The sequence below is a fragment of the Schistocerca nitens genome, chromosome 4 (assembly GCF_023898315.1).
Source record: "Schistocerca nitens isolate TAMUIC-IGC-003100 chromosome 4, iqSchNite1.1, whole genome shotgun sequence".
Classification (NCBI taxonomy): domain Eukaryota; kingdom Metazoa; phylum Arthropoda; class Insecta; order Orthoptera; family Acrididae; genus Schistocerca; species Schistocerca nitens.
This window is the reverse complement of record NC_064617.1, coordinates 319,508,991-319,523,512: the sequence shown is the minus strand read 5'-3', so window position 1 is coordinate 319,523,512 and position 14,522 is coordinate 319,508,991. Positions and strand designations below refer to the sequence as shown.

Sequence of the window (14,522 nt, the reverse complement as noted above, 5' to 3'; positions counted from 1 at the left end):
ATCTGTAGGTACAGATCTATCGGTGAGCGAGCGGTTGTATATGATTGCTAAGTAGGGAGCTATTGTATCAGCGTAATCTGAAAGGAACCTAATCGGTATACAATCTGGACCTGCAGACTTGCCCGTATCAAGCGATTTGAGTTGCTTGGCAACCCCTAAGGTATCTACTTCTAAGAAACTCATGCTAGCAGCTGTTCGTATTTCAAATTCTGGAATATTCCATTCGTCTTCCCTGGTGAAGGAACTTCGGAAAACTGCGTTCAATAACTCCGCTTTAGCGGCACAGTCGTCGGTAACAGTACCATCGGCACTGCGCAGCGAAGGTATTGACTGCGTCTTGCCGCTTGTGTACTTTACATACGACCAGAATTTCTTCGGATTTTCTACCAAATTTCGAGACAATGTTTCGTTGTGGAACGTATTAAAGGCATCTCGCATTGAAGTCCGTGCCAAATTTCGCGCATCTGTAAATTTTAGCCAATCTTCGGGATTTCGCGTTCTTCTGATCTTCGCATGCTTTTTCCGTTGCCTCTGCAACAGCGTTCGGACCTGTTTTGTGTACCACGGGGGATCAGTTCCATCTCTTACCAGTTTATGAGGTATGAATCTCTCAATTGCTGTTGCTACTACATCTTTGAATTTGAGCCACATCTTGTCTACATTTGCATAGTCAGTTCGGAAGGAATGGAGATTGTCTCTTATGAAGGCTTCTAGTGACGCTTTATCCGATTTTTTAAATAAAATTATTTTGCGTTTGTTTCTGGTGGATTTGGAAGAAACGGTATCGAGCCTAGCTACAACGACCTTGTGATCACTAATCCCCGTATCAGTCATGATGCTCTCTATCAGCTCTGGATTGTTTGTGGCTAAGAGGTCAAGTGTGTTTTCGCAACCATTTACAATTCGCGTGGATTCGTGGACTAACTGCTCGAAATAATTTTGGGAGAGTAATAGTTTTTGAATCCATTCTAATTGTCAATCAACAGACCGTTTCCTTCAAGCTCGCTCATAATGTTCGAACACAGCCTGTATTCCATAATCCTAACGTAAATACACGTCAGTGATAAGGGTCTGTAATTCATCGAATTACTCCCACTGCCTTCCTTGAGTATAGTGTGACCTATGCAACTTTCCAGTCTTTGGATACGACCTTTTGATCACTAATCCCCGTATCAGTCATAATGCTCTCTATCAGCTCTGGATTGTTTGTGGCTAAGAGGTCAAGTGTGTTTTCGCAACCATTTACAATTCGCGTGGATTCGTGGACTAACTGCTCGAAATAATTTTCGGAGAGTAATAGTTTTTGAATCCATTCTAATTGTCAATCAACAGACCGTTTCCTTCAAGCTCGCTCATAATGTTCGAACACAGCCTGTATTCCATAATCCTAACGTAAATACACGTCAGTGATAAGGGTCTGTAATTCATCGAATTACTCCCACTTCCTTCCTTGAGTATAGTGTGACCTATGCAACTTTCCAGTCTTTGGATACGTATCTTTTACCGAGCGAGCGCTTGTATATGATTCCTAAGTGAGAGGCTACTATATAAGCATCTTCTGAAAAGAACCTAATTTTTATATTATCGTAACCGAAAGGATTACTTTATTAAGTGATTTAAGCTGCTTCGCTACTCTTGGTCATTTCGAGCTTCCGTAGAACATCGCCAATCTTAGAAATTTTGTGTTCTTTTAAATTTGGAATTCTTTATTCGTTGCTTTTGCAACTGTATTCTGATCTGTTTTGTGTACCATAGGGGATGAGTACCAACTTTCATTAATTTATTCGTTATAAATGTCTCAATTGTCACTGATACTATTTCCTTCAATTTAAGCCATATCTGGTCTACATTTATGTAGTTAGTCGGGGAGCAGTGGAGACTCTCTTTTAGGAAAGCGTCAAGCGAATTTTATCTCCTTATTTAAGTATACCTACACTGCCGGAAAAAATTAGTACACCTTCAAAGACAACTTCGATTTTGATCCGACGACGGCGTATGCCACCTGGCGGATAGTAGATGTAATGAGAATGGTTTTAACGTCGTCCAGAGCGCCATTCATGTCTAGCCTGTAACAGGGGATGATCACAACCAGAAGGCTCAAGGCTCAGTGTGGTGCAAACGTGTGACGCAAGCAGGCAACCATGCCACAGAGACGCACTGAGTGAGTTTGAAAGAGATCATATTGTGGCCTTCCTAGTGAGGGGATGGTCCTTTTGGAGAACTGCCACACAAGTTGGACGTCAGTTGTGCAGCGATGGTGGCGTCAGTGGTTAGGTGAATATTATGACACCTGTAGACGAGTTTCTGGACGTCCTCGCAACGTAGACGCTAGCCTCGATCATCATATTGTAAGGGCAGCAGTGGCAGACTGCACAGCAACCACAGCACAAATAAGAGGGCTTGTAATACCAGACTTGTCAACATGAACTGTTGCGAATCGTTTATTACAGGGACTACAGGCACGCACAACTCCAGCCCATCTTCCACCCTTCCCACAGCATCGACGAGTCCACCTCGAGTGGTACCATCAGAAGGTCACTTGGAAGATGGAATGGTCTTCAGCGATGAAAGCAAATTCTGTCTGCAGGCAAATGATGGTCGTTTACGCGTACGACACGCTGCATTGTAGAGTTTATTCGTCCAAGACAAACTGGCCCCACCCCAGGCATTATGATCTGGGGTGCAATAAGCTACAAGTCTCGTTCACCTTTGATGTTTCTGTATGGTACATAGAGAATGTTGTTAGACCCATCCTTTTGTCTTTCTTGCAACAGGAAGGTGATGTGTTTTCCAATAGGATAATGCCCGCCCACACACTGCCCATAAAACTCAGCGTGCTCTCCAAGACTTGGAGCAACTTCCCTGGCCAGCATCTTCTCCACACTTGTCTCCAATCGGGCATGTGTGGGATATGATGGAATGGGAACTGACTCGTGACTTGTTAACCAACAATTGTTACAGAAACACGTAAATAGGTCGAACAGTCGTGGTATAAGGTATTCCGGGACAGTATTCGCCTTCTGTCGATCGACTGGACGCCAGAGTCACCGCCTGCATTGCCGCCCATATAGGCTACACCACGCATTAATATGGGTGTTTCAGTGTCGGGCGATGCATGGTACGTCTGCGATTGATATGTAATTATAATCATTTCCTGTACACTGTACACTGTTGCAACAATAAATCTTGAGTGAACTGGAACCCTCTAAAAGGGTGTACTTTTTCCAGCAGTGTATTTTGCGTTTATTTTTAGAGGCTGTGGATATTACGGGGTCAGTCCCGGTACAACGATCTTGTGGTCTTTAATCCCTGTATTCGTTATAATGATCCCTATTTTCTCAGGATTATTTGATGCTGAGGCACATTTACCTTTCCTGGTGTAGCACTTTTCAATAATTTTGGCTTATAAGCTGATGAAAGGGTTCGACAGAGACGCTGCTTGTCGTGTGTGCAGGTACCCTGGTGCCCGCAGTGGCGCTGGTTGTGGTGGCGCTGGTGGGCTGTGACAGCGCAACCATCATTGCGATGCTGGCCATCAGCGGCTTCTGCACAGCCACCGACTGCACGGGCTCCTACCTCAACATGCAGATAATCGCGCCCAACTACGCGGGCACCATCGTCGGCATCGTCAACATGTTCGCAAACCTGACGGGCATCGCAGTCCCTTACGTCGTCGGTGCCTTCACCAACGACAACGTAAGTTGTCAATTCACCCACAGCTTGGAGAAAAAGACGAAACTAAACACCATCTGGTACCGTGCACTGCTGTCCGGCTTCGGAGGGAGGAAGCAAGCGCAGAGCTTAACGTTGCTCGGAGACCCTGTTCATTAGAAACGGAGCACGATCTCGGACTGAACAAGTGAGAATAACGAACCGGCCGTGTCCTTTTCAAACAATCCCATCCTCTGCCAGTAGTATTTGTTTCACTTCTAGTTTGCTGGATTCATTAGGAATGTTATAGCCATAGTAACCCAGTACGATAATATACAAAAGAATGGAAAAGAAAGCTGAGGATGTGTTTAGATTACGATCAGTTTGGCTTTAGGAAAGGTAAAGGCAATTCTGACGTTGCGCTTGATAATGGATGCCATGCTGAAGAAAAATAAAGACATAATCATAGGATCTGTCGGCCTGAAAAAGGCGTTCAACTAGGTCAAGTGACTCAAGTTGTCCGAAATTCTGTGGAAAATACGGGTAAGCTACAGGGAAAGACGAGTAATATACAGTATGTACAAGAGCCAATAAAAGTGAATTATCCACAACACAGTGCTCATATTAATAAAGTTTGTGAGATAGGTATGTACACATTCGCTCCTACTGTTCAGTTTGTACATGGAAGAAGCAGTGACGGAAATAAAAGAAAGGTTCAAGAATGGAATTAAAATTCAACATGACACGATATCAGTGATAAGATTCGCTGATAACATTACAGGATCTGCTGACTGGAATGAAAAGTCTAATGAGTGCAGAATAAGGACTGAGTGTAAATCGAAAAAAAAGCGAAAGTAATGAGAAGCAGCAGAAATGACAACAGCGAGAAACTTATCATCAGGATCAGTGATCACGAAGTAGATGAAGTTAAGGAATTCTGCTAACTAGGCAGCACAATAACCCATGACGGACGGAGAGAGGGCCACACGTAAAGCAAACAAGCACTGGCAAGTATCAAACGTAGGCCTTAACTTGAGGAAGTAATTTCTGAGATTACGTTTCAAAAATGGCTCTGAGCACTATGGGACTTAACATCTATGGTCATCAGTCCCCTAGAACTTAGAACTACTTAAACCTAACTAACCTAAGGACATCACACAACACCCAGCCATCACGAGGCAGAGAAAATCCCTGACCCCGCCGGGAATCGAACCCGGGAACCCGGGCGTAGGAAGCGAGAACGCTACCGCACGACCACGAGATGCGGGCAGACTACGTTTGGAGCAGTGTATTTTATGGTAGTGTAACGTGGACTGTGGGAAAACCGGTAACACGAGAATCAAAGATTTGAGATGCGGTGCAACAGAAGAATGTTGAAAATTAGGTGGACTGATAAGGTAAGCAATGAGGACGTTCTCCAAAGAACCGGCGAGGAAAGGAATATATGAAAAACCTTGACAAGAAAATGGGACAGGATGGTAGGTCATCTATTACGACATCAGTGAATAACTTCCATGATACTTAGAGGGAGCTGTAGAGGGTAAAACCTATAGAGAAAGACAAAGATTGGAGTATATCCAGCAAATCATTGAGGACGTAGGTTGCACGTGCTACTCTGAGATGAAAAGGTGGGTGGAGTAGGAAAAAAAAGTCAACTTAATGCGTCTTGTATATTGGATCCTTCACAATTAATAGCGAAATGTAACATGAGGAACACAATAATAGAAGAAAAAAGCCCTAGCAAACGTATGTAAACGAGCGGCGTGTCAGATAATCGCGAATGTTTGCGTAGTAGCTGCGACAGACTTCAGTATAGAATATTGTCCTAGTTAGTACAAACGTATTCGAAATATAAATTTTTTGATTAAGTACCCGTCTAATTGGGCTCAAATTTCAGCAATGACATATCTAACAAGATTATTTCATATATGTTGAAAAGACTGTAAATTTTGCCGCTGAAATTCTTCAACCTTATCAACGGGGTGCTGCGCACTTTACTTTTGAGATGATCCCAGACAGTAAGATCCAGAGTATTGACATCAGCTGATGCGTTGTGTGTCGTCTTACATTAACAGCCAAATATGCCAATACCCCATCATACATCTACCACATTCTCCTACCATGGGCCGTTGCTGACATTCAAAACTAATTAGTTGTTGTTTTTGCGCTCTTCAGTCCGAAGGCTTGTTTGATACAGCTCTCCTTGCTATTCTATTCTGTGCAAGTCTCTTCATCTCTGAATAACTACTGCAACCTACATCCTCCTGACTCTGCTTACTGTATTCATCTCATGGTGCCCTCTACCCTTTACACCTCTCTCCCCCACTACCCTCCAACACTAAATCGTTGATCCCTTGCTGTCTCAGCACGTGTCTTACCGACCGACCCCTTCTTGTAGTCAGGTTATGCCACAAATTTCTTGTCTCTCCAGTTCTATTCAGTACCTCCTGATTAGTTATGTGACCAACTCATCTAATGTTCAACATTTTTCTGTAGCACCACATTTAGAAAGCTTCTAATCTCCTTTTGTCTAAACTGTTTATCGTCCATGTTTCAATTCCATACATGCCTACACACCAGACAAACACTTGCAGAAAAGACTTCCTAACACTTACATCTATATTCTACGTTAACAAATGTCTTTTCTTTGCCGGCCGCGTTGGTCTCGCGGTTCTAGACGCGCAGTCCGGAACCGTGCGACTGCTACGGTCGCAGGTTCGAATCCTGCCTCGGGCATGGATGTGTGTAATGTCCTTAGGTTAGTTAGGTTTAAGTAGTTCTAAGTTCTAGGGGACTGATGACCACAGCAGTTGAGTCCCATAGTGCTCAGAGCCATTTTTTTGTCTTTTCTTTAAATTCTTTTCTTGTCATTGTCAGTCTATATTTTATATCGTCTCTAGTTCGGCCATCATTAATTATTTTGCTGCTCAATTAGCAGAACTCATCTGCTGCTTTAAGTGTCTCGTTTCCTAATCTAATTCACTTAGCATCACTTGATTTAATTCGATTACATCCCATTAATCTTGTTTTGCTTTTGTTGATTTTCGTCTTATATCCTCCTTTCAAGACAATGTCCATTACGTTCAACTGATCTTCCAACTCCTTTGCTGTCTCTGATAGACTTACAATGTCATAGGAAAACTTCAAAGTTTTTATTTCTTTTCCTACCCCAAAGTTTTCTTCGGTTCCGTTATTGTTGTTCAGTGTACAGATTGAATAATATCGGGATAGGCTACAACCGTGACTCACTCCCTTCTCAATCACTGCTTACCTTTCATGGCCCTCAAGTCTTATAAATGCCGTCTGTCTGGTTTCTGTATAAACTGTAAACAGCCCTTCGCTCCCCGTATTTTACCCCTTCTGCCTTCAGAATTTCAAAGAGAGTATTCTAGTCGACACTGTCAAAATTTTCTAACTCTATCAATGCTATAAACGCAGGTGGCCTTTCCTTAACCTAATTAGATGGCAACTCAATTAGAAAGTTTACATTTCAAATTCGTTTGTATTACTTACCATAAAATTCATACTAAACGCAGTGACGCTTCGTAACAACGCATGTGCTATTATCTCGTGCAAGGCTCGCTTGCAGACCCGTGTTTACTGTAACATCTGTGCTTGTATTGTTCTGTAGTTCCACCCATGTATATCTTCGACATTAACTACGGTACATCCTGTAAAGTAGGTGTCACCAGAGAAAACGAATTCAGTTCACTGCCTGTTAAAAAAAAGTGGAGCACGCGGAAGGAGCGGAGGAAATGAACTCCACCGACTGAGAGGATATGTGATAATGTTTCAGTCACTACAAAATCGAGTCAAGTTATGTTGTTAGTGCACTAAACGAACAATCCTTGGATAAAGGTAACATACTGTAGGAAGGTAAATATTTCATCATAAAAACAGATGAAACTAAAAATATTATTCAATCTGTATTTTCCAGGTAAAAAATAAACATGGAAATATTACAAAACACATGACTTCCCAACACTTTTATGAAAACACTTGACATAATCTTCTTTTAGTATAAAGCATCATATCGCAAATTTACTAAAGTAAAACAAACGGTACAGTACGATTAAATGAGAGTAATAAGTTCATAAGACATCGTCACCTGCAGTATCATTGCCCACGTCAGTACTGAAAAAGGTTTCATAAAATCCTGCAGCACATATTCAACTATTTTCTTAACTTCTACTACCTTTTTTTATTCACCAGACACCTTGGAATTGGCGTGATTTTTGGAGAGTGAATAAGTGATACACTAAACCATGAATTAACTGGTTGACACTTGGAAGTACCTTGTGTTGTGAATAGTACTGAAACTCCATCTATTTATATGGAGGAAGAGGGGAAGATATGTTTCTCTGTTAGGCAGCAACGGCATTGTCAATTGATTCCATGGCTAAATGTCTTAACAATCTTTTCGCCAGTTATTAAAATCCGAATCCGGGGGTTCGAACTCCGTCACTTGAAATTCAGGGAATTGTTGATTTTGTCTTCATATATGAAATATACACACTGAAGTATTTCTAATGTATTTTGTAAAGTGCAAAAGTGTGTGAAAATGAAAACTCACCTTGTCAAAGAGCCCACAATAAGCAAGACAAAATCGAATGACAGCGTGGTTGCCATTTCTCCTTGGACAATAAAGAAAGGTACGTAAACGTTTTTTTTTTGACTGTATTTGAACAACATGTTAGAAACTTCATCGACTTTTTTTTTTAATACAAGAAAATGCCATACGTCGATTGGAACAGAAAAACCACGAGACGCTGACTTTCGTTGTTTCTGCACTCCTTGCAGTCTATCTTTCGAGTCAATGCATCATACTAGCATGTGGACCCATACTAGCGTGTGGACCCAAGAAGAGTCTGTTAATTACATAAAATTCCTGACTTATGATTTTCCTGCAATTACGATTGAGTTGTTCGTATCTTTCCTATTGTAAACTCTTCGTAATAGCCATCGTTATGTTGACGAAAGCTTGTTTACGGCAGTAGTAGTAGCATGTGGCACGTAGTGAAACAATTTCAGCTATCGGTTCGTCCCTCGCTGGAGGGTCGTTCCCTTTCTTTAGCCTTCTTCTGCTGTTTTGCCCATACTGTGACGTAAGACATAAATCTACATTTATTTTTGTTCACAGCTACAACGAAAAAAAAATTAAAGGTGACAGTATGTCATCATACAGAAAAGAAAGGGTGACCAGCCTAGAATGATTTATTATTAGTTCAGCATGTAAAATAAGGGAAATGCAACACTCACCTAGAGCATGTCAATGCGTGAAGTAAAGAAACACGTAACAGACAACAACATTCACACTAACTTTCGAGCTTTAGCTCTTTTACTAGCAGAAGTACTCCTACTCACACACACATACGACACAGACAAAAGTACAGTGCCGTGGCCACAGCAAGACTGATTATTGATACCCAATTATTGCACTGACTGTGAAATAGTCACTAAAGTAGCAACAAGAAACTAAGGAGGTAAAACCATTCTGAAGTTAACTGAAATCTCTGGACCCTGTGTCCAGTCGCTTAAAATATAACGCAAAAAACATTTGCCTACAGCCAACGCGTGCGGCTTGGAACACCGTCTTCTACCTGTCGGCTGCGGTGGCCACCGTGTCGTACGTCGTTTACGCTGTGTTCACTACCACTGAGGAGCAGCCCTGGAACGTGCCAGCCTCAGGTGAGTTGTACATTCATTATACAATGTTCTGGAATATTCTCTTAAAGTTCTAGACTGTAACTTGGAAATGGTTATATGGGAACGCAGGCTTTCTCGACAAATTTCGATGATAAAGTCTTCTCGGGTTATCAGCGTCATATTACGGCAAAGTTTCGACAGGTTTCCTACTCGTCATCTACAGGCGAAATGTCGGGTTCGTGTTCAGTTCATATCTTTATAGACGTTGGACTGAAGGCTCCTGTGTATCGTCTGCAACTGCTTGGTCAATCGCGTGCCTCCGGAACTGGCGTCATGGACAGGACGACGGGGGGGGGGGGGGGGGGGGTGAGAAGAGGAGGAGGAGGGAGGGAATCGCTGGCGGTGGTGGGAGGGCGGGGATTTCCGGCGTGTTGGAGGGTCATGCTGTCGCGTCCTGGTGACGCCTGTCTGTTCCATTAGCCGCTTTCAAATCAGAGCGCACTCAGCGTATTCTTGATAGCGATACATCTCATGCAGAGCCCAGCTGGAAACTGCTATCCCGGTTGACATGATAATCATGGATCCCTGTCTCCATTGCCTCTTTGGTGATCGAGTCCCAGAACACGTTCACCCGGCGCAATATCTCTGTCTGTTCAACATCAAACATATGACCTTGTTGCGAGTGTGCTATGCCACTGCGGATTTGTCCATTTGGACGAAGCGATTAGCGGGGTAGCCGCGTTGTCTAGGCGTCTTGTCTCGAACAGTGCGGCTCCCCCCGTCGGAGGTTCGAGTCCTCCCTCGGACATGGGTGTGTGTGTTGTCCATAGTGTAAGCTAGTTTAAGTTAGATTAAGTAGTGTATAGGCTTAGGGACGGATGACCTCTGCAGTTTGCTCCCATAAGACCTTACCACAAATTTCCAGTTTCCGAAGCGAACGCTTATCTCATGACGGCGCAGGGCGTCACGTCAGGCCAATATACTGCTTGTCACATTCGCAACTGATGCTGTAGGCTCCAGGTATCCATAGTGCTATTTGCCTTTCATTGAGCCAGGCGTATTTTTTATTTTATCCGAAGAGCGGAAAATGGTTTTAATGTTGTTCTTCTCAAATATCCTGGCGATTTTGGTCGTGGGGGCCCCAGCATATGGAAGCATATGGAAGGAACGCTATACGTTTCATGTCTTCTTTCCGATGGCCTTTTTTTTTTTCTTTTTCGGCTGGAGAGCTCCTCTTGTCTATGTACCCGAGTAGCCATTCTTGTGAATTTGCGTTGCGCTGGATGGTGGCAGCTATAATCGGTTACGTACAGTTCTGCTTGTGTCTTTTTTCTATAGATAGAATGTCGCAGTGTGCGATCAGGAAAGGGAGCCATCCGTTTTCTTCTGCCTCCATGTTGAACTTTGCATTGTCGTGTATGCTATTAATGAGGTCAAGAATTTCCTGCAGGTTTTCTTCACCCTGTGGCCACACCAGGAATGTGTCGTCCACGTATCGGTAGAATGCCTTTGGTTTCAGACGCATGGTTTTGAGATCCATTTCCTCGAAGTATTCCAGGTATAGGTTTGCGATGCCTGGCGCAAGGAGTGGGGATGGGGGTGGAGGGTTCCCAAAGTAAACCTGTCTGACTGCTGGTGCAACTTTCCACCACACTGAAAGTAGGTGGTAGTGAGCGTATCGCGCAACAGTCCCACAGTGTCTTCGTCAAAGTAGCTCCCTAGAAAAGCCTAGGAGCCATCTAGCAGTATCCATATGAAGAGAGAAGTGACTTCGAAACTGACCACGAGATCACCCTTGACCAGATGTATCCTCTGAAGCATCTTCATAAACTCAGTTGAACTCTTGACATATGTGCTGTGACCCACGAGAATAGCTAAACACTTGGCCCATTTACTATAAAGTAACTAGGCCAAGTGTTTGGCTATTCAGCATGGTGAATTTATCGTTTCCACTACTGGACGTAGTGGAACTTCCTTGTTGTGTATCTGTGGAAGGCCATATAACCGTAGTGGTATCAGTGCTCCAGGGTAAAACCTTTTGACCGTGTCCTTGTCCATTCCTGAGTTGTTAAGGAGTGATCTGGACTTCCTAGTCATAGATGGTATAGGATCCTTTCCTACTGGCTTGTAAGCTGGGTCTTGTAATAGCATCTCAATCTTCTCCCAGTAGTCAGCTGATCGTAGCACCATCGTCGCACTGCCTATGTCAACTGTCTTCTCGAAGGTCACATATCGCTCTGTGTTATGCCGAGGAGACGCTAGTTTTCGGCATGTTTGCTTTGTAAAGGGCTCTGCAGGTCTCTCTTCTCACTTCTTCGGCGGTATCAGAGAACAGCCCCAGAATGGCTAGATAGATGCTGCTGATGATCTCCCGTTTGCTTAATGTGTGTGGAACCGGTGCCAAATTTATTCCTTTTGACAGCACGGATGTTGTCGCCTCGTAAAGCTGCTTTCCAGTCAAACTGATGATGGTCCTCTAGTCCTTGGTGTTGATTGTCTGTGTACCTCCGGAAGTCGGGGCAACTTGTTAATTTGTTTCAAAATAGCTTTGCGCTTGCAGAGTTCACAGGATGCGAAGGTTTTTCTATCCACCCACTCCCACATACAGGACGAGAGTGGATAACAGTCGTTGGTGGAATGCTAGTAGAGTACGTCCAATTTTGTCTAGTTCAAGTCTCGCGATGCAAATGTGCTCCCATACCAGGGCCAAACTAGCACGCTGTAAAATCCGTTAGTCCTTGTCGTGTGGGTAGCGTGCCGCAGGTGAGCAAACCGCGGCATAATGTCGTTGTCCCGACAATGCTGTACGAAAGCCAGTCTGTTAAGCACATTTGCTTTCTTCATTCGAAGTTTCTGCAGCATCTAGAAGATACGGTGGATCTCCTCCCCGTAGATGTCTGCTACATGCGAATGCAAGCTTTCACGGTGAATACAGTTTTCAGATGACTCGAGGATTTTGTGATTTTCTTTTTTAGACGCAAACAGGCTTTGGTAGGAAATAATGTAATTGACAAATTACCTATACATGTACTAATTTATTACATGCCATGAAAGAAAAGCACAGTCTGGCACAAAGTGGTACATCTGAGCATCACAAATTACTTTTGTTCTCTTATCTATAGATTTTATAATGCAGTACCTGCATTTCTCCCTAGTGCCACTGTCTTTCATGACATGTTTATCTGCTTTCACTAGCTGGACATCAGCTGGCAGACTAGAAAAGTGGGCACCGAACCGCTCTTTTTTTCGGATGAATACATATGAATCAGTTGTGTTGTTAATCTAGACGAAAGGTCAGCTGTTTTCTCTTTTGCCGTTCTACCGGTATTTTATACAAGACGTATCAGTTGATAATAGCCAAATCAACAACAAATAAAGTAATCCTTGCTACAATTTTACAGATCGTCTGCTTATCATGTAACGTTCCCGTAGCATAGCGAACTTCACGGCTCCGCATACTACTTCAGGACAAGATACATTTATATTAGAGCCATCTTTAATTTTTATTTCAATAAATTTGACGTATTTTGGGTCGTTGTAAGTAGACATCACACAGACTGCTTTTTTTGTCCTACCTCTTCAAAGTAGTTACACCACACCGTACTGCAAACAGAAACTCTCCACGTTTGTAATCACCTTTTATGTATGCTAATATTTATGACAATCCTCTCCTCTTAAATTTCCACAACTGTAAAGAGTTCAGTTTGTCAATCCTTTCATCTTCTATAATAAAAGAGTTATCGAATACAATGCTTCTGTCCGTGTAAAGCAAATGATTCACACAGCTCCAGCACTGCTCGCTTACACGTCTGGTAATTCTTGAAGTCTTGTATTGGGTTGCTGGATTTACCGGTGTACACTGCAAAGCTTGAAATGAAACTGCTTTTAGGATATGCAAGACACCAGGTTTTGTAACCCTTTTTATGGGCTTCGTATACTATCTGAAATGTGTGCCCCTTGAGTGCCAACAGTAATTCGTCCGTTGCCAGTATAGAAGATTGCTCATATTCTGCCAAACAGTTCTTGTTCAGTGACGCAATAAGTGGTCCAATTTTACACATTTTATTATAATATGGACCCGTTTTTGGAGGAAAATTAACACTATTGCCATTGCAGTGCAGGTTCTGTACGTTTTTCTTGTACCTTGACAGTGTCATGATGATTGTAACTGAACTCACTTTCAGCATTGGGTCTGCACTGCGGCAATTATCAGTTACCAGTAGGTAAAGGATTCCAGTTATTATGAGCATGCCTATGAATTATGCAGTTCAAGAACAGCTATTTTTTCCGTTTTACTTATACATATTATTTGGAGCAGTATATAATTTTTTTGGCAAACATATGTGCTCCATAATATTTTTGCAAAAAGGTTTCTCAAACAATTCATTATCTGACGCAGTGAAATCCACTTTAGATTTTGGCTTCTTAGACAGAACCATACTGTTTTCGAAGAATGATGTATCATTACCACAATCACTATCAAAGCCACTAACATCTTGAGAGCTGTGTTCAGCCTTTTCATCAGCATTCTCATCAACGAAAATTTGAGGATAGTTGTAAGTCTACTGCCAGTATTATTTGTTATTTGTAAAATTTGTGATCTGCCAGCTGCCGTTGACAATTTTGACCTGATATGTGGCATACATCTTCCAAATGTCTCTGAAGCTGTAGTATCGTCCTTTTCCAGATTATCAGCTTCAACTTCTGACTTCTCAAGTTCGTCTGCTAGTGAGAAAAGATAATCCAGGATCTCATTGTCTTGTAGTGTCTGAAAAATATACAAATTAACAATTTTCGGATTTTTTTCTTTCCTTGTACTGTGGAAACTTGCTTATTGTCAAATTTTGTGATTCTAGGTCAACTGGAAGGACCGTATAGGATTTGGTGAATGCGTTTGCGAGTATCAAAGCATGTGACATAAATGGTAGTATCTTTTGATTGCTTTGACTTAGAAATTTAAATTTTTTACATTGTCAAGGGACTGTAGACTTCAGTATGTGAGATACATTTCAACTTCCTACCTCCACCCGTTTCTGAGATGAGTGTGTCATTAACAGTCGGACAGAGAGTCAGGCAGTCTGAAAGACAGGTAGACGGACAACAAAGTGATATTATAAGGGTTCCATTTTTATCGACTGGAGTAAGGAACTGTAAAAACGATCCTTAAGTTAATAAGACGAATACTTGCTTACCTCAGACATCTTTTGGAAAGTGTGAATCAATAA

General features: G+C 42.4%; 1 protein-coding gene across 3 annotated transcripts in view; it reads left to right on the top strand.

The window, feature by feature from the left end:
* LOC126252747 (sialin-like) overlaps positions 1–14,522 on the top strand; it is a 107,551-nt gene that overhangs the window by 80,211 nt on the left and 12,818 nt on the right. For all 3 annotated transcript variants that reach the window (XM_049953653.1, XM_049953654.1, XM_049953652.1), the window contains 2 exons: positions 3,455–3,696; positions 9,219–9,339. In XM_049953653.1, the coding sequence (XP_049809610.1) occupies positions 3,455–3,696; positions 9,219–9,339 (363 nt within the window). The remainder of the gene's footprint in view (positions 1–3,454; positions 3,697–9,218; positions 9,340–14,522) is intronic.